The sequence below is a fragment of the Colletes latitarsis genome, chromosome 2 (assembly GCF_051014445.1).
Source record: "Colletes latitarsis isolate SP2378_abdomen chromosome 2, iyColLati1, whole genome shotgun sequence".
Lineage (NCBI taxonomy): Eukaryota > Metazoa > Arthropoda > Insecta > Hymenoptera > Colletidae > Colletes > Colletes latitarsis.
The window spans coordinates 13,023,343-13,044,696 of NC_135135.1; the positions used below are offsets into that span (position 1 = coordinate 13,023,343).

At 45.7% G+C, this 21,354-nt stretch overlaps 1 protein-coding gene across 8 annotated transcripts in view; it reads left to right on the forward strand.

Moving 5' to 3' along the window:
* Positions 1–223: 223 nt before the first annotated feature.
* The window catches only part of Pdm3 (POU-domain protein pdm3), a 231,862-nt gene continuing 210,731 nt past the window's right edge, over positions 224–21,354 (forward strand). For 4 of the 8 annotated variants that reach the window (XM_076783805.1, XM_076783808.1, XM_076783806.1 and 1 more), the window contains exons 1-2: positions 225–2,241; positions 19,004–19,299. In XM_076783805.1, the coding sequence (XP_076639920.1) occupies positions 19,033–19,299 (267 nt within the window). In that variant the 5' untranslated portion in view covers positions 225–2,241; positions 19,004–19,032. Of the gene's footprint in view, positions 2,242–19,003; positions 19,300–21,354 lie in introns of all 8 variants that reach the window. The other 4 variants (XM_076783807.1, XM_076783811.1, XM_076783812.1 and 1 more) reach the window with 2 other exon arrangements.

Here is a 21,354-nt window from a genome sequence, read left to right on the forward strand (position 1 = left end):
GCTATCGCAGACCTCGTGCCCGAATTCAAATCTAGCCTCCATTTTTCCGTGGACCACGCAAAACAGCAATTTATTTCGAATATTTCGATGGTCCAAGGCCGTTCTTGGTCGCAAATGGAAACTCCACCTGGGAAAGCCGGTGGCTGGCAAAGGAGAAAAAACGAAGCCCGGCGAACGGTCGGGAGCCATCAGCCCCCCCTGCTTAGGAATACGTAGCCCCAGAAACGAAGCTCGGAACGAAGCCCTCGAAAGGTCTTCCCGATCGCTTGATCAGCCCTTAAAATCACATCGTGGAGAGCGCCGGGTCCGGGCCGGTGTTCTTCCTTCGGGAGCCGCGAAATCGGTCCTTCGCGCCAATCGCTCCTCCCGAGCATCCCCGGCGAAGTACTCTTCAGCCCCGTCGGGCTGATTTGCATCACGGTTACGAGCTCGTTCGAGCTTGTGGTGGTTATATTACAGAGAGCAAGGGAGAGAGGGCCAGGATGGAAAAAGGGGGACAAACGCGAGGTCCCTCTCGCGCGCGTTCCACCCCCAAAGCACCTCGCAGGAGGCAGCTCGGACACTCATAACAATCATAACAACGGGATCTCGCGAGTAACTCGCGGACCACCTCCGCGCATTGGAACCGCCCCCGGTACCGCCCCCGTTTCCCCCACCAGCTAAAACGAGCATTGGCTGGCAGCTAGGCGGGAGAGAAGCCACGGCGGGTCACCTTCCCTCGACTCCACACCGGAGCCACTACGCAGCCAGACTGCGGACCGTCAGGATTCAGGTCCAAGCTTTCGCGCCGAGCTCCGACCACGCAACGTGCACACCACGCTGCCACCGACACGAGGCCGCCCCCGGGGATCCATCAGACCGTGATACGTAAACCAGTGGAGTCGATCGATCGCCTTGGATCGTACGTCAGAGCCCGACGGTCCCGCCGGAGCCGTACCCCCAGGGGAATCGAGAAAACTTGACCAGGAGGTGGACCCCGCTGGCGGGCCAGCAGACACGCTCCGGTGGCCAGCGAGCAGAAGACGCTTGGAAGTGTCGTCGAGGAGGGGTTGTTTGTGATACGCCGGTGATCGGCCAGTGTGTGATTTCGAAAGTGATCAGGGAATCAGAGCGTAGAGGTGCGTGCGCCGACCCGTTCTGTCGGCACGTGGACGGAGAGTAACACGCACACACGCGTACGACCCCGTTCGCTAGATTCGCGGACAAAGTAACAATCGTGGTGAACAGTTTTGTGGAGGCCGGCTGGATCCAGTGAAACCGAGTGCGCTCCGAGCGGTTGTCCGACCGCTCGCGTCCATAGACTACTGTGTCGCGTCGCGGCTGACCAGCGACTGTCTTCTGCGACTTTTTCGTCGGGATTCCCGGACACCGCGTCTCGCCTGCCAGCACGAGGACCGTTCGAAGCATATCGTCGCAAGGGCCACGTGCGGGAGGAGGCGTTAAACGTGGCAGGTGCCCGGGACAGGTGGTGTCGAGCTAATTGCACCGCGACAAACCTAAACATTCGACGAGAGAACCGTTGGCGGGGAACGAGTCTCGTATCGTTGCCAACAGCTCACCGACGACACAAGGACTCCAATAAACTCCTAATTATCGTCGCGGGCAATTACGACGCGTACGCGACCGTCGTTGTGTTTTTTTTTCAACGTGAAATTATACGATAACCATCGAGCCTGTGCGCGCGTCGCTGACAAATAGAATAATTAAAATCGCATTAAAGGAACGCTACGTAGTTGTTCGTCCAGGCGCTCCTTATCGCTCGGAGGCGACGCGACGAACGACTCTCGCTGTCGCGACCCGTGTTTCGGTCTACGGTTTCACGGCTACGCAAAACTGTTTTTCGTGCGATCGTTGCGCCGAGTCCCTTCCGGGTAATCGAGAATTCGACCGACGTTTTATCAGCTCGCGGCCAATTAACTGTTTGCTTCTTGATCGGTCCTAATTACTCGCAATTAGCCGGCGTAATTAAGTAGGCTGATGTCACCGGCGGCCGATGTATTTGTGAATCGTGTGTCCGTCGTCGTCGGTACAACGCCGCCATCGGAACTGTCCGTTGTCGATCGTCGTTGGAAAGTTTGCGGGGAATCGTGAAAGAAAGGAGTTACGCAACGCGGGTCCGCTGACGCTGGGATCGAGATTCGGTTCCATCGACCGGCTGGCAACGTGCTAAATACATAACAGCTGTCGGTGCAATCCACGTCAGAACGACGGCCCACGTACACCTGTCACAAATCTCCTTTGGTGAGTACCGAATCCATCGCTTACATCCGATTCGGACGATTAGTCGAACGTTCGCTTTGAAACAAAAGACGTTTTGCTTCACAACTTCAGGTTAGCAATGTTAACGTTAAAAAGTAGGAAATATAATTAGAGATTTACGGAACAAATAGAGGGGTTTCAGAATGCATAAATATCCTAATTAAATTGAAAATCGTATTTTAATGTAACTGTCAACGTGAGTATATTCGTGAGTCTAGCATTAATTGGTCCAAAAATTCCTTCGTTAATATGCGTATTGAAATTCCATCGTTGTAAACATAGACGGTCTATAAACAGCGCGCCATGATTACTTTGCCATTTCGTATCACGTTCGACGACTGTAAGTGGACTTGCGTGACCGATGGACATTCAGCATTTTTTATGGTGCCTTCCAGCAGTCTTTGTGTCTCTCGTTGCACGTGAAAGTCAATAATCGAAAAGCATAATGTACAGAATGAGATTGAAAGAGTGTCACGCGAGAATATTACAAATCCACGAGTTACGAATTTTATCTGTCAAGAATGCTGTCGAAACAATTCTCTTACTATCAGATTCTAGCAATTTAACAAAACATTCGTGTCTTTTTCTCGATTTTTCTACCATCACCACATTTCTATAAAACGCCAGTTTACATTGTCATAAATATAACTCCGAAAAATAAATTAAAAACTGTTCTATCGAAAAGTCACAAGCGAATGAACGTAATCAGTGAACCTCGAGAAATAGTTCAGAAGTGATGGAGAACGATACGTCGACGAACGAAAGTACTTTATTTGTCGGTCAGCCCGTAGAATAATAGGCCAGGGTTTATCCTGCGAGGCGTTAAGAAGTTTCCATCAAAATTCGGAATGTCGGTGCGGCGTGTATTTATATCTGGTCGGCAATTGCGAGGCTCGCGAGCGATAATCGTTGCTCCGATACCATTAAGTTAATCTCAGTAATTAAGAAAGTTACTCCGGGGCCGGGCCGCGCGGGAATGTCTGGTAGCGAGAGATTGAAACCGGCAACGGGTTTCGCGTCTCGGTTTCGTCCCGAATCCGGTGATAATTCCCCGCGGCTACTTAGCTGCATTCCAATAATTAGGGTGATAATTATGCGCGATCGGCGTACGCGTACGTGTCGACCGCGGCCTGGAAATGCTAATTGAAGGATCGTCCGTGCCGGCGAACGCAACAGAGGGTTCTTAACCTTCGCCGTTCACGGGATCGATTGCGTCGACGAAGAGGGACGACAGTCCCCGCTCGAATCGTGCCTCATAAACGTGTCGTACTCGTGGAATCGCGGGTCGAAATGTCACCGTGAACAAGCTACGCGATGCTCCGTAGCCGGGGATTAAATGGCGAACAGATTCGCGAAGCACCCGACAGTCGTAACTCCTTTTACAGGAAGAATAAAAAAGTAACTTCGCGAGCAAGGGGAGATTCGCGTGGCTTCGGTGAATCTTGTCTTGGAAAAGTAAAATTCTATTTTTGTACAACGTTCAGAAATTTCTTTAAATTTCTTCGTCGAATGTGTTCGAAGACGTAAGGTGTAAAACGGAAACGCTATCCCCATAGTCGCGAGAGATAAATTGTGAGGTTCGTTAGCACGTTGGCCCCGGCACCTGCAAGAATTGAAATAGCCATGGTTTATACAGTTCCGGCCGCGAAATTAATGCGGAGCATTTCGAAAGGCTGGCGGCATTCAATTTGTATTTAGCCGGTTCTGTCGCTCGAGGTGGCTAACAAATGACTTAAGCCCGCATAAAAGAAGGCGGTATCGTTCGATCTAAATCGTCCGCGAAGTAGCCGCGCCGCGTGTCGAGCACGCACGCACTCGTCATGAAACCAATTAACCAACGCGCATACGCGTCCCAGGTATTTTCGATGAAATGACACCGTCAGTGAACCCGACCGCGCCGCGCCGCGTCCCGGACCATGTGATCAGAGAGGTAAATAGGAGCACGTGTTGGCAGCGTGACTACGAGTGACGCCGCGGGGGTTGAGGGCGGACAAGCACAAGGGGGGTGGACGAAGGTGTACGGAAACCGGGGGGTCGACGGGGCGGATCGGTGGAACGAGAAGGGTGGAAAATCAGTGCGAGCAACCCGGAGGGTAGGAGAGTTCTTTGCTTGCCGCCTCGGGACCATGGCCAGTCGGACGAAAGAGAGAGAGAAAGAGGGTCGCACGAGGGAGGAACGGGGGCAGAGAGTGCCGCTTTGCTGGACTCGAAAGCGGAAGGGAGAAAGAGAGGAGGAAAGTGGCGGTTGATGGAGAATCGAAGGCGGAAAATCCCAAAGGAAGCACTCGACTCGCGATATCGTTGGGGAAAGGAAATGGAAAGCTCCGGCGAGCTTTTCTTATCCGAGGTCGCCACCCGCGTAAATTGATAGATGCTGGGAACCGATGGAAAGATACTCTCGATTTTATTCGGAAGTCCGTTTGTTTTTGAGACACGTAAACGTAATTTGTGGTCGTTGGATTCGGTCGAGTTTCATGGTTTCTTGCGAAATCCATTCCTTTTTAAACTTTTGTTCAACGCTTGTAGAATATACGGGGGTGGATTCGATGAGCGAGGTCTCGTCACGCGAGTAACGAAGACAGAAACGAATTCTAACTAGCATTTGGCAGCCTCGAGTGTTTTAATCTAAACGTGCAAATTTTCAGTTTCCTGTGTAGCTTCGTTGCATAACAGCATCATTAATCATGAGACTGACTTCCGAGTTGCGTACCGAGCAACGCGTTCACAGAATTTTTAACGTTGGAAGGTCACACCCTCTCCTCGATTCTAATCGAGCACCTATTGTTCTCAAAGTTTCACCTATTAGCATTCGACTGTACGACTTTATAGACAAATCTAAAACAATTCTTAATTAGAATCATTGAAGAAAATAAATTTTGATAGGATCGTATCGAGACAAATTTTAAGTTGCATAGTATTGTAGAAAATTGTACGAGTTTATAGAAAAATCACGAACTATAATATCTTTACTTTGGAAGCTAAAAAAATTCTCAAGTAGAAACATCGAAGAAAATAAATTTTGATAGGATTGTATCGAGATTTCTAAGTTACATAGTATTATAGAAATTCGTAGAGTTTACGAGTGGTTAAGAGATGTCGTAACAATCTTGGATGAATTGTGGTAGTCGAGAAAAGAACGTAGGGTGGTAGAAGCGTGCGGTGGTCATGAGTAATAGAGGAGGAAACACGGATATTGTCCAGGTCAAGAAAAGTAATCGATGCTCTCCCCTTCTTAAATCCTTCCACATTTCTCCTCGTTCCTCCGCGTTTATACTCTGTCTCTGTTCTCCTTTTCCCTCGGCTCGTCAACCCCCGTTTGCAGCCCCATTCAGCTCCCTTTTACCCGATTCAACCCCTGCCGACGATCCGGCGCGCGATAACATTTCGCTCGACAACTTACCCACTTCCAGCTCGCTTTGTAGCCTTGCTTCTCTATTTTCCATCCGGCGCCCTCCATCGATTATCGACTCACGAATCACCGCCGCTAAGCAAGTTACGCCACCGTCTTCGAGCGTCAAATGTGAATCGAGTGTTTCCCACCCGGTTCCGTGCTCGACGCGATATCGCGTATTAATCGTCGACACACGCGTCCCCTCGTGTTTGATTAAACAATTTCCGGTAAATAGGAAGTCCGTTTTAGTTTCTTGCTTGCTCGGCGATTCATTCTTTTTCGCGTTTTATTCGATCAGCTTGGACGTTCAGACTCGATCGTTCAAAGATCCATTTGCGTTCTTTCATCGTTAAGCTCGAAGATTGTTGTCTTTAATATAAAAGAGTATTAAAATCAGAAATCCTCTTCAATGTAAATCGAATTGTAGAAATTCTTTGGCTCCAGTTTTATTACCCCACACGGTCGCCGATTATTTCTAATAATTAAATATCAAACCTACCTAGTTTAAATCTAGCTACAAATATTAAAATTATATTTTTCGGTGTAGAAGGTAAACAAAAATATGAATGTTTATTCAAGGATCATTTGCACCGTGTATATTTATTTATTTGAGAAGAATGGGATATGAAATCAAATTCGTTACTACAAGGAATTCCAGTGTTCTTTCTGAATGAAGTAAAGAGTTCAAGGCACCAAAAGTCATCCAGTAGTCATTCTCGATTCCGTTGATGCTTCCGGCTTAAAGTTCGACGGTTCAAGCGTCGTGGCTTATGTTCGGGAATTGACTTTTTGAGCGGTTTTTTTATGTAGGACAAGGAGCGCAAGACCCTTCGGGTGCTCGAAATCTTCCTTCCTTTTGAAGCGGATCCCCGTTGGTACTTGCAATTGGACGACGCGACGCCCTGTGGCGCGAGGCGATGCGTGCGGTGTCATTAATTCTAATAATTCATAAAGAAGCACGCACGTGCGTAACCAGGGCGGGGAGGCTCACGCATCGAGGGACAGAGTGATGCTACGGCACGAGTGTTTTTGTACGCTCGATGCTCCTAATAGACCTAATTTGCGTGTAAAAAGCACTCCCCGAGATTTCCGTGCCTCGTCACCCTATTGAGGACTCCTTCTCGCGCGGCTATCGTACGGGGCAGAGGGTCCCGGGAAGAATTTAAATTCCTCGAAGAATGGCCCGATGTTCCGCGCATATTTCAACGCTTCCCTCTCGCTTCCTGTCTTCGCCACTCCGCGTACACAATTTTTCAGACCCGGACACCGAGGCAAAACGCTTCTTCGACGCGCGAGACACCCGTGTATACGTCGCTAAATCATCCCTCCGTGACGCTGTAAATAATTGCTAGCTAGAACCGTGATTATTGCGATTGTAACACTTTGTTCCTTCGAACGACTACCAGCGTTCTTTTCCATAACTTTCAGGTTTGCTCGTTTCTATCGTGTATTATTATTATTATTATTATTATTGGTATTACGATCGTATTATGAAAAGAAAATTGTTGTTATGAATTTTTCCCGTTTATTTTTACTAAATGTTGCTTTCATTACAGTATGTTGCTTCTACTTACGAAGTAGCTTTTTCTTTGTTTTTGTTTTTTGAAAGCAATACCCAATTACAAAACCGACAAAGAGGTATAATGTAATCAGTATGTGGTAGGATTATTGACAAGTCTTGTTCTTAATTTAAACCTTAAATATCTTAATGTATGAAAAATTGTACCAGTTTCAAAAACGACAGCTCAATTCATAAGAAACAAGTCTTTATCACTCTTAGCGAATCACCCTTATACTGTACGAATACGAGTGTGAGTGTACATCAACTCTTTTCCGGCTAAAATACTTAAATAAAAACACGTAAAATACTCGTATGCCGCCAGGAATACATAAAACATGCCACGCCATCCATAGTGTATGAATTCATGCAAAAGTTTGCGCACTTCGTACTGTAAATTTGGAAAATATGTGAGACGTATCTTCAAACGTGGCGTCACTATTAAATAAGGGTTGAAATATATATTGCTATCGACTAGCACGGTGGTTCTTTAAACAAAACGTATTAGTCTTGGCACAATTCACGACGATCGGTGAAAGGAGCCAATTCTTACATTGAAAGTCAGACGTTTTCCGGTTCGATCGATCGATAAGTGTGAGTACTCTCGAAACGCGACGGTTAATCCCGTTGCACGAGGGAGAGAAAAAGGGTCCAATGAACCGACCAGCACGTTTTTGGGCCAGATGTTAATTCCAACGACTCAGCGTGAGCCGCGAAGGCGGTTTAGTACGTAAATACATCTTCAGCAGGGGGTACCATTATAATGGGCATGTGCGGTTAAAGTTCTATTTGTGGTAATTCGGAGTTTAATGCACTCACGCTCTGATTTAGCCGGCGGGCTGACACTTTTTTTGTCCGGCGCAACCCCAACGACGCCGGCGCCGTAAAACATGAAATATTCTTCCTGCGCCTCTGAGGATGGCCTCGCCTACGCGTACGAGTATCGCGTCATATTTTCCATCTTCCGTGGCAAATTTTTGATACCGATTTAACACCATCTCGGCTCCCCCTATCGCGAGTTATTTCGGTGCGAAACTCTCCGCGAATTCGCGCGAAGCTTTTGACTGGTGCCGACAATAACAATTCAATCGAAAGAATCAAAGGAAACGTTCATCGAAAATACATAACTGGACTAAAATTGCTTCCCAAGTTTTAGAAAGATCTGAGAAAGATAGTCCTAGCAAATAGAATTCCTAGCACAGATGTGAGTGGGTATTTTTCTAATATAATTTTTTTAATGATTACTGGTAATTCTTGTTGTGAAAAGAAGGCGTAAAAAATGTCCTCAACGGCTCCAAACTGTTTTTACCAATTACAACCTTCCTCTAGAACAAAAAGCTAGGAAAATAAATAAAATGGTGGACACAGTGTCTCAGATCTCTGTCTCTACGAAAAGTGGCTCGAGTAAAAAAATTGTACCAAGTAGAAAATCTTTTCCAGACCATTAAAATCTGAATCTATGGGGTCAGACTTAGGGAGACAAAATCTTGATTTTTGAAGCTGTCAAGGTTCGAGATGTAGTCTCGATAGGATCGCGAAATCTGGAATGCGTAGCGAGAATCACGCATCTTGGGTAGCCCGGAAACACCGATTTTGGATCCCGATTTATGGACACTTGGCCGATCGAAGGTCCGTTGCGTTACGCACACTCGTCCGCGCGGAACCGTGTATCCTCAGCGAGGCATTCGCACAGTCGCATTAACGGGGCCACTGTACAGTTTAATCCTTGCGTTTCGTGACTCGGGACAAAGCCCCTCGGATTTCTGACGGAACGGTATCGCACGAAACGACCATTACCTCGGCCGGCACTTAGCCGACGCGCTTACGTACGTACGCGCGTTAAAGATTAATTCGAATCACTCGATACGCCACGGCTGTCCCCCGTGGGAGGAACCTGCTACAACAGGCGACGACATTTAACCGAATCGTAGCTGCCTCTAACCAGTTCAGAACCATTAATAATGCCACCACGGTAATACAAGAAATAGACGCTTTCGTTTATTCAAGGTCCCCCCAAACGACGTTCTTTCACGCTACGCGACAAATCCACGAAACGATGTTGCAAATACTTGGAAATTCTAGATTTTATATAGAGCACCGTCGAACAGAACATCTAAATCATTATTCGTAGGCACTCGTCGTTCGAAAATTGCATAATTTTCCGAAGTTTTATCAGTAGTCGCGAAAATAATCTCTGACGTTTGTGTAATATAAGAATCTGCGGGGCAGATGAAACGATCGAAGCTCGATTTAGCTTCCAAGATTAAGAGTGGCGGTGTACGCGACGACGTTTTGAAAAATTATCGTCCGAAGGTATGGGATTCCATACGAGGAAGCAATCTGGAAATAACTGAATTCTCCAATATCTTTGCGCGTTGAACCGCACTGGAATATCAAAGTATAAGCAGTGACGAAACCGACGACAGGTACGATGGATAACGAAGATCGCCGTAGATGTTGAAGCGATGAAACCTTAAAATCGACCAGAAGTGGACTTGGATCATGTCCAGTTTATCTCGTGACACGTAGGAAGAAATATGTCTTACGATGCGGTGCAAACCAGCGGTGTCCTTTCATTATGTATCGAAAATTAGAATTCTGGGAACGTGGCTGCTATAGCGAATCGAAGAGAGGACGACTCGAGAATCTCGTTAAATAGCCAAGATCTCGTACGGGCCACCAAGAAAATATTCTGTGATAAATCAACCACGCAAATTGCATTTTAGGATTTAACGACCCTAAAAATGTCAAATTGCTTAACATCACACAATCAAAGTGTATTTATATTATAAAGTAGAGCACAAAAAAAAGAACTCGTATCCCTCGGTTTCGAAGTTATATTCCTACTCGTAGCTAGTATTTTTATGGTATAATTCAATATATTATTTTTTTAATACAAATATCTTCAACCAATAAATCGGCAACGTTTCTAGGTAAAGTCGATCTTTTCCCTCGAATCTTTCGCGTCAGTATTCTCAACGCGGATAAAAGGGACAATATCACTTACGGTGATTACGGGAGAGCCAGAAACAACGACCAAGCATGAATTTCACGGTGGCTTTTGTCGCCCCCGGTCTCATTGAATCGGGGTCGGTTCGAGTCCGGGCGTTTGCGTTTCATACGCGCGTAAGCACGGTTCAAGCTTCTTTTTCGCTCGGTCTGTTTCGCGTTACGAACGCGGCCAGGCGCCACAATGGCACGATTATGCGTCGCCATTAGACCGCTCGATTGATTACGGGATCGTGAAAAAAAGGACTCGACAAGGACAATGTCGCGATGGGCGGTTGCCAACTGGTCCCGCTGGGATCATTTTATTGGCCGCGTTTCAAGTAGGAGGGTTACCCATACTGCCTTCTTCCACGTTCTGCCTCTCTCTTCCGCCTTTTCTTCTTCTTCTACCCTCCTGCACGCGACCTTGGAATTTTTCTCTCGCGACTCGAGCCACCCTTCACAGACTTTGGCACTCCGGATGGACGCAGGTCTTTTCTTTTCTTTTCCGCGCGGTAGAAATCTTCGAAACGGCGACGATAGCGTGGGGCGGTACAAATATACTGAGTGAAATTTAAAGAGAAGTTGTTGGAAACACAGAAGAATCAGATTTCGATACATTGTACGTGTTTCTATTGTAATTGTGTTGATATTGCAAATGCAGTTTCGTTTTTAATTAGGATGTATATTCCGTATCGTTACACCAATTATATTCAACATAAATTGTTGGGGAATAATATTTATGAGTTCTGTAAAATTTGGAATCTGACACAGCCCCTATGTTCGATATACGTTAATAAATTTTTTTAAAACATTTTATAATAATATTTTTATTAATAGGATTAATGAAATGAGAATTTTGTAGAGGGTTGTCTCAACTCCTAAATATAATAATTCGTATCTTATATATTTCCTATATTTGTGCACAATAAGTGTATTTTATAGTTTTTTGAGAATTAAAATTTCCTATAAATGCATAAACATCTATAGTCTACATATGACACCTGACCTAACCGGAATTTTGTAAAATAGAGACCGAGTCGCGAAACAAATAATTGCTTCATAACAGTAGCACAATATTGCAAGTTTCTAGCCAGAATTAACCAGAACTACAGTACAGGAAAATAAATAAATACAAATTACAAATAATACTGTTTATCTTACGTTTAAGTATTTTCTGAATTGGTTTGATAAATTTTAAAAAGAAATTGGTACTGTGCAAATTCTGGTTGCCGGATCGGAATTTCCATATTTAGAAGTATAAATCGGCGACCTAAAATAAAAATACGTACCAAACGAAAAGATCTAGATACATAGAAGTCTAGTCACTCTAAGAGAGGCATCTTATGTCTCCTCTGATTAAATTGCAAAGAAAATAAACAGCCCCCATGCTCGATCGACTATACGTTGCCAAATGTTTCCTTGTAGTAGCGATTTTAAACCTTTTACCGCGTAATGGGTTCGCTGCGTTGGTTCCGGAGGACCGGAAGTGGACGCGTGCCTCTGCCGCCGGTCGCGACGCGAACACCAGGAAATCTAACGGGCGCATAAAACGGTCTGAGCACGGTGTGTCTGAGAAGAGTTGGGTAGTTGACGGCATGCGCGGCCATATGGCGATTATCCGCGTCCCGGTTATTTATAGTTCTCGTCGGCGGCGAGGCGTTGCAGGAGCGCCGGTCAGAAACGGAGCGCGTTTTCGCGGCGAATTGGACCGAGCCTAAAATTCTAAAACGTCCGTAGTCTTACCGGCCAGAGGGAATCGGTCTCATAAATCGTGGCCCGGACTTTGGGCGGTTTGCACGCACCTTCGCGTAGCCTGGGGGCATCCAGCAAGGAACAGAAGAGAGAGACGAGGAAGAGAGAGAGAGAGAGAGAGAGAGAGAGAGAGAGAGAGAGAGAGAGAGAGAGAGGCAGCGAAGACTATGTGGAAACTAGCTGCCGGCCAGAGGCGCACGGTTGTTTCTAAACCCACCTTATCTACTAGCCCCTATAATAAGCTGCGATCTGAGACCGTATATCCCACCCACAAACACATACACACGCTCGTGAACACCGACGCTCGTAGAAGAAGCAAGTTGTGCACACCAGGAACGTCCAGTCGAAGGAGCTACCCGCAATTCCCGGACGCTTATATTCACGGCGTTGTAGGCCACGAAGCGCTTGCAATTACAAGCTGGTCAACATATAATTATCCCCAATGACCATAAATTACCGGATTTTTATGCGCAACATTCTTAATTACCCTTTGAATTAACATCAATCAACCCCCTTAATTGTACGCTGCTGCTGGCGCTGCCGGGCGTCGGTGACGTTACGTTGCCTCTACGCTCGTATCCTCCTCCTCCTCGTCGACGTCGACGTCGTGCAGGATGATAAACCGAAAACACGATGCTAGCCCCCGAGCGAGGACGAGAAATATCGAAAAAGGTAGGCAGGTAAGAGAGGACGAGGCGAAAGCCAAGGGACACACCGGGAGTCGCGGCGAAGTCACCCCGAGGGTGGCTTTCAGTGGTTAAACGTCTGATCGCGGCGTGCTGGAGAGGAGATGATGCGTGGGAGGGCGAGGGGGAGGGAACTCGCGTCGGGCTCGTGACGGCTCGTCGCATAATGCACGCGTTTTAATTGCCTCCCTAGACACTCGAGCGATCCTCGTATCAATGGTCCCGGTGTTTTAATTGCATATTCGATTACGTGGACTTTCACCGGGCGATCTTGTCAGCAATTATCGCTCGAGGAGACATGCTAGGATGCACCCGGTGAAAGCAGATACTCGTTGTCCGTTGAAAAGAATCGGCGGCCGCGATTGCCTGGGAAAATTGACCCGGGCTAAATCGATGGCCCGGACCCCGGATTCGTCGTCGGTTGTCTTAAGACGACCCGTCTGGAAGTCTGCCGGCGACCCTCTTCTCCCTGCAAGTGCTTCAATTCGACCATTATTCCGCGACTCGATATCGCTAAACGCGAGTCGCGAGCGTACGTTTCGTCGGACGAGGTCGATCGAGACGCGTTTATGGTCAGTGAACGTGTTAATAAATTCTGAGCGCGCCTTAAGGGGCCAGACTGGTTCTTTGGGTCGAAAGTCGAGAGTCGATCGTAGTTTTTTGTCCCGCTAATAATTGGATACGAACGGAAAATTGATAGACGTATACTTTGCGCGGTGGACGTTAACGAGACGCGTATCGCGAGAAAAAGAAGTTTACCTCGACGGTGTGGCATGAATATTAAATTTACATATTTTCAAGATTATCATATTTTTCGACGAAAATTACAATGTAAGAGAGGAATACTTGCAACGAAGTCCTATAAATAAATATTATTCGGTAACCTTTCGTAAAGTGGACCGTTTCCGGTTCGATGAAGGATCGTTCGAAAGTTTGACGAGCATCCAGGATGCCGGCGACTACGTTTCAAATCTGGCAACGCGCAATGAAAGAAACATGGTATATTTTCTAGTGCTTCCAGTCGAGGAACGCGCGACCGAAGCCAGTGTATAAATACTTTCGAATTGGACTCACGATTATGCGCGAACACGGCATTCGTAATCGCCAAAGTGGAAAAGGTTATTCCGAGCAGGATTCAGCGATGATTGATCCTCTTCTGAATCCGAGCGGAAACACGACGCCTCTCGAAGGCCAAACGCGAAGGTAGCAATTTTCAAATATTAAGGTTCAATGACACTTGAACGATCACGGTTGTAATCATTTTCGATTTCTTCGTCCCGTTGGAGGGATCCTCCTTCCGTTTCACCTATCACGATCGAGAGGGCGATGCGATACGCTAATGAAACCGCACTCTCATTAAAGCATCCAAATCGACGATACTAATTGGCCAGCTTTCGGGATACCCGGCATTATACCTCAGGATGCGATATAATAATCGTTGCGGACGAATTCGGTTTGGACAGCCGGTGGTTAAAGCGTCTAGTAATTTCACGGACGTAGCCCTAGAGCGATTAATATCATTCAGGTGGAAATTAACGACCGCAAACGGAAAAAAGTCTCGGCTGGACCAACCATCGGGCGTCAACGAGCGATCCTTCGAAACGAACAGGATCGTTTACGACGAAACAGATTCGCGTTCCGCGAATCAAACTTGCCAACATGCTTTGTCCACGCATTCTTTCTTCCATCCAACAGTAATTTGGATGTGTTAGGAAGCTCCAATTGCAATTTCGATATTTATTCTCTAAGTCGATGTTCTATAATATTCTGAAAATATGCTTAGAGGAAAATACGACTCGTTTGCCAAATTTTGGATATTTATGTACACTAGGACAACGAGTACCTTTCACATGTTTTCATAATGAAATATTTGTATTTTAATCGTAAAGGACATTAAAATATCAATGAAGTTAGACGCATATAAAAAATGAAAGGAAAATCCAGGAGTTTTAGATATAGAATCTAAAGAATCAGGCACTTAGGATACGCCTCTTTAACTTAAGTCGATTACACATATACAGTAAAATTCTGATTATCCGGCATAGAGAAACATTTCTGGCCACACATTATATTTTCGGTAAAGAACTTTTTCTTTCAAAAGCGCGTAGGATTTCGAGTGTATGCCTATTGATAAAAAATGATTATAATTGAACGCAGAACAGAGGTCCAATTTTTTCGAGAAGCTGATCACATGTTTCTCGATATTTCTCCACTTTATACAGTCACGTCGAATTGCATCTTTCCCTGTATCGAACCACTTTCCCGGAAACGTTCAAGGAAGGGCTCCAGCCTCGCAATAATTTCTCGACGACCGTCGAATCTTGTTCTCGTCGATCGATCGGCTGAACTCGATATTCGCGGAACCGTCCGCCAAAAAGTGCAGTAATTGCGGCGTTAGGTGGCACGTGACATCGTACGAAGACCTCGATGGATGTTCACAGCCGTGAACTCGTCTCCGGTAGCCCTCGGCTCCTTTTTGCGGGCGACGTTTTTAAAAACCGGCGAGAAATATTTGCACGACGACCATTATAAAACGCCTTTCATGAGGGACAAAGTAGCTGGCGGGCAGAGAAGGTGCGCGCTCCCGCCCTTTGACAATAATTTGTCCAGAATAACCGGCTCGTTTCTCTCTACCCCGGGCTTCCGCTCGATGATCCATCCAGCCGTTCGTCATAGGCGCACCGCTTTTAAAAAAGTAAAGCGCTGGACTCGGGCCAGCGCAAAAATAGAAGCAGATGTTGTTAGTTGCGTTCAGCAAGTACACGAACCGCGGCGTCGACGATGGATTCCCTATCCTCCCCTGTGCCCCTCCAGGGCCTGGTGGAACGAGAAACGGGAAGACGGGAACGGAAGAACGATCCGGAGTCGGTCCCGCCCGAGACAGCCGATGATTTCATTGCCCTTGAATTTCTCTGCTAACGGACCGCTTGGATAAACGTTCTTAAAGCTTCGAGAGTCCGTATTCCTCGACGCTCTTGGGATTAAATTCATTGGAGGCGGAGACTGGAACGCAACTCGGGGTCGTAAGGTGACAACCTACTCGATACCCTGTTGGATTTCTTAGGTGCAATTGCAATAGCCTACTACAGGCGAGTACAGTGGTAGTTAAACTTGAAACGTGTACTGTGCAGAGCTGAAAAGATGACGAGTCACGTCTCTATTGTCATTTATTATTGGTTGGAACTGTCACGTGAATCGAATAGTGATGGCTAGAGAACTCGAAACGTGTACCGTGCAGAGCTGAGAAAATGATGAATGAAAGGAATGCAGGGACGATTGGTTGCAATGGATCAGTCACGCCTCTATTGTCGTTTATTATTGATAGGAATGGTCACATGGATCGAATAATGATGGCTAGAGAACTCGAAACGTGTACCGTGCAGAGCTGAGAAAATGATGAATGAAAGGAATGCAGGGACGATTGGTTGCAATGAATCAGTCACGCCTCTATTTCTATTGTCGACTGCTATTGGTCGAAACGGTCACGTGGGTCGAACGGTGATGGCTGGAGAACCGTCAGAGGTGAGAATTGGGCGGAGCGTGCGGTATTCTGTCGCCTTCTTTCTAGCAGTGCACAGTAGGAGCTCGTATGCTACCTCTTATAACACGTGGGTGGTTATTCGTGTTAATTGGCTGAGTTATAACGAAAACACTCCAAGTTTTACAGTCATTTGATAAAAAAGAGATTGCAACAAAAATTAAACGATACGGAGCGTACAATAGATTGCACTGAAAGAATTTCGAGTACAATTTCTTCTCACGGTGAAATCGTGATCTCCTTGGGATTCATAAATGGAAACGTTTCTTTTTTACTAAACTGTAGAGGGCATCAAGAGGAATTCGAAACACATGTTACACGATATTTTTTACCGACGTATTACTCAATTTAAAACTGCTTGCTACAAAATTTGCTACATTATTTCTTACTGAAATATATTAGAAAGCAGACGGAATCTAGAAAACTAAAACTGCGGAGACGACCTAGATGCAGCGAGCATGTGCACATTCCTAGGCACATGCGTGAACACGTTGCAGAGAAATGCAACGCTAGAGCGAAGTGGCAAACGATAAACAAACGCCACTTGGACCGATTAAATCGAAAAGTAGGAGGCTTGATGTAAGAAATTGGGAATGACGAAGATTATTTCATCCAGGAAGCTGTGAAACCTAGATCAGAGATGAGAAAAATAGCTCTACTTGCTTAACGTCTCAGGGATCTATCGAAACTAGGATTTATTTATTACAATTGTCGTTAGCAAGTTGCAAAGGCCAGTTTAGCAAATGATATAATTTTTAATAACGTCTCCAGTAAGTTTCCGATTTATTAAGGTTCTTAGGGTTGCAGCTGGTAAATATTAGCTGCTCCGGGGAACAGTCCAGCCGTTCTTAATGGAAATTGACGCACCGGTAAGGCCACACGCAGCGATCAAAGGAACTTTAATTTATAACCTAATTTCCTCGAAGCTAAGGGATTCTTGCGCAATGTCCACAGAACCTGCACGAAGAACGAACACGCGAGGCTCGCAGGCGCTGAACAAATTAGGAAAACTTCCTAAATTTAGTCATTGGTATATTTCCGTCCGCGCTTACCAGATTTTTCAGGCTGCCACGAAAGAAACATCCGAACTTTCGTGGAAGATAAATTCAATTCAGTTAGACGGAATGCAAACTTAGCTTCGACGAATCAACCGGTGACAGTAACATCTTAAATAAACTCGTATTTATTTACTTTATTACTTGTCACCGTATTCCTTAAAATATAACTCAAGAATAGTCTAAAAAAACAAGTTTGTGCAACAGAGGTTACACATGTATCGCTTCCGTGCACTTATATATAAACAAATTGGCGAAAAAGTGGAAGAAATCAGATTCCTCTATTTTTCAGTGATAGAAAATATAGTATTGAATGTTTTGCTTCAATGGTATTAACTTTGACATATATTCGAGGTTTATTCTCCCTTCCAGAGACGTCTGTGCGGTCATGCTCGTTTCGTGAGTCTCGGTGTACGAGGGTTAAATTACTCGTTACTTGTCGGTGGCTAAAAAGTATGGTCCTCCGCGAGGCAATTTAGTCGGCAGTTTCCTACAAAGTCCGAGCGAAGAAATTCAATCACGAACGCTTAACAAAAATAATTATCCAGATGAACGCGAGGTATCCTGTGGGTGGTGCACGATAGCCTTCGGTTTTATTCACGAAGAGCTGTACGTGATACGTTTAACTTTCCGTCTTCCTCTCGGCTCCACCGACCAAATGTTTTTGCTTTGATGTCGGAAGATAAACGGGCCTCCTTCTAATTTTCACTGTCTGCATTCTTAACAGCTGCACACATCACGCTTCGATACGGCTGGCGGGAGGCCCGCGTTTAATTAGTATCGTGCTTATGCGTGTCTCTCGCGCCCTTTCAAGTTCTCGGCCTGCCGGAGACAATCTCAAATCCTATCGATCGTTCTCCGTCGCCGTTTCTCTTCTTGAGATCCTACGGAAAACTTTCCCTCGTCAACGCGGTAGCCTGATTCGTAACGTCAGAAAAATTAGAACCGAGTCCACCGACCTCGGAGATCAAACGAGTCGATTTGGTTTCGAGCAGGCAATATTAATAAATTATTGCAGAGTCCTTAGTTACTTCGTCAAGTAATGCTACGAATAAATTCAGGTTTCGTTTTGAGTATAAAAATTGGAGAAATGTTTGTTCGATATGTAGATACACAAATAGGTGCAGAGTGTAAAGAGAAACACAATTGGTAGCACAAATTAACCCTTGTTTCACGATTTGTTTTCGAGCAAATGCACTTACTGGGACCATTTAATTTATTACAGCACTGCAATTGCTAGAAATAAAATTAACATAGATCAATTTTTATTAAATTTTCCACGCTATTCCCAAGTATGGTGCACTTTAAATATTTTAGCGAGCATGCACATCGAAATCATGCGGGGGAGACTCGTTATTTTCACTTAAGGGATGAATATACTACGAAGAATTCTGAATTAAAGTAATAATAGAATAGCTTATGAATTCTAATATTGTTGTAAAACGTCATACTGAAAGCTTTCTACGTACACTCGTTATCGATTTGTCCGTGGGTGTCATAGATATATGCATAGGACATTTATTTACGTGTTTCAATCGACTAATGGAAATAAACTAACGCGAACGGAGAATGACAAAGTAGGAATATTATAACATACGTGTGGTTTAAAGAAGAATGGTTACGAAGAGGGTGGCTTTTGGGTCGATTTTCGGTGTTCAGCGTGATCATTCGGGCAAGTTGTCAAATTATATTCTCGCTATTATGGAATTGCATTGGGCGCACAGCGATTTGGACTATTAGATCAGTCCTCAGAGAGTTTTGGTCGATTCGCAGATTACGAGTCCCCGGGATACAAGGCTGACATGGCGGAGGGTTCAGCCGAGGAGGAACAGAGTAGTACTCCTGCGCCCGCTTCCCCGCCAGCTGATCTTCGCACTCTGAACACCCGATTGTCGCCGCCTTATCACCACCAGCCCCATCTCCACCCTCGTCTTCAGCATCTGCAGCATCCCAACATGTTGGCGACCGCCGTACCGCCCAGGCACAGCCTGAGCACGCTGTCTCATCAGGTGAAAATGGAAGACGCGTTCGACGGTCCCTGCGACGTGCCATTGAATCTGAAGAGCGAGGTAAGTCCATGAATCTCTATGAACTATAGTCCGCGATCGATTACGATTCGTTCTAATCAGCCGGGAACAGTCTTGGCCAAAACGTTGATTAGTCGGTCGATTAATTACTCCGCAACCACCACAGAACTTTGCTGATCAGGCAACGTGACACGTTTTTCTTCGAGGGATACTGTAGCCGGAGACTTCTGGCATATTTTTATCATTTTAAACTTGTAATATTGCAAAAATTTGGAAGAATCTGGGATCTGAAAATGCAGGACATCTCGTACGGTAGAGTTCGTTTCTCGGAAGTTTTTAATTTGATAAAGGAAGAGAATTTAAAAAATCGTCGATTCAAAAATGTACGAAGTTTCATTTCCAGTATTTTTAACATATGCAACTTCTAGCAAGGAATTATTGATTACTTTAATCGTCCAATGGTTCCTTCTGGCTACAGTGTCACTACTATAGAGAGCCTGTCTGATTTTGTTGAGAACAGAAAACACATAGCAGAGGCAAATTTAAATGACACGATACAACGTCTATCTTATGACTATTTCTTTTACGAGGAATACTCGAGATATTTAAAATGAAAATACACTTGAGAGAATGCTATTTATGCTAGAACAGTGCACTTGAACTCTTCTGCCCTTGCACTTATTAAAGAAGCAAGATCACGCAAGAAAGGAGACCTTGCACACACCGATCAACTTTGCAGAGCGTATAAAAAGTTTCATCGTAGAATTATGCTCCCAATAAATAGAGGATTAAACGAACGCTTTCGACGGAAGATTTTTATGCTCGTAGAATTTTATTTCTTCGACGAAACAACGTTAAATGTTACACTAAATAATTGCCCCGGAGTATCCACGGGCAAGATCCGTGGGTGCGCGTCGTCCGTGGACGATTAATAAGAAAGCCCCTCCGTCGAGGCGATCGTCACACTCGTTACCAACGGTTTTGTGTGTCAATGACAAGCAATTGTCTGCTCAAGTAGCTGCCGCGCCGCGTCCCAACCTAAATCGGCCAATGGTCTCTCTGACCTGTATACCGATTAACGTACAAAACAAAGCGTGTCGAACGACTTCCATGTGGATGGACGGGGTCAACGAACAGAGCTCATTCTTTCTGCGAAGATTGCACAACACACGCGACCGCCTCGAATCGAGCGTAAAATCTTGCGCCCGGACACGTTCCAACGTACGCGCGCCTACGCGATACCACGAAACTAATAGAACAAGATAGAACAAGTACACGGGTTTCTCATTTGGGATTTTCGCTAGATTTCGCAACGCGCCGCGCGGGATCGGTTGCGCAATCGAACACGATTTAGGCGGAAAATCGTACGACACATAAATCACGCGTTAACGCTTTCTACGACTGGTATCGGCGGTTCGACGAAAAGAATAAAGAAAAAGAAGAAATGAGACAAAGGCGTTATCGGGCGAAACACGTAAGTGGCCGTTGTGCCAATCTAATCTCCATACTCGGTACAACGTCCGTCGGTTGCGTTTAGCCGGTTGGAACAACGCCGCGGTCGCGGGTTATTACCAGAAATTTGCCAGAAAAGGCTGCTCCCGTTAGCCGATCGAGCAGCTCGTGGGAAAATCGTACGTATAGAATGTCAAAGTTACTAACGGGGCTACCAACCGGCCCGGCATGCGCGACTTCTCCGGCAGCGCTAGCACGACATTTGCCTAAGCGTTCGCGCGAAAGACTTCCGCGTTCCAGCTACAGAGTAAAGTCTAATCACAGTTTGTAACCCGCCCCTCCGTCGAAACGCCGGAGCGTCGATCATTTATCAGTCTTGTAATCTGTATCGGAAGATCAACGCGTCAGATCGCCTTTGATCTCTCTTTCCACTGGGGAACCTTATTTATCGCGTATAATAATTGTTTATTACGATCCCGCCGGCTGGAAAAGCTCAGCCGCGCCGAGGCGGTTACACGGTCCGAGGGCCGTTCTACATTTTGTTTTGCCCGCTGGTACGACGTTACTTGCGTGTAACGCGCGGAATTAATATTTATGGGAGGTCCGCCCGGTCGGAATCTTTCGTTCAGACCGTAAAGAAGGAAT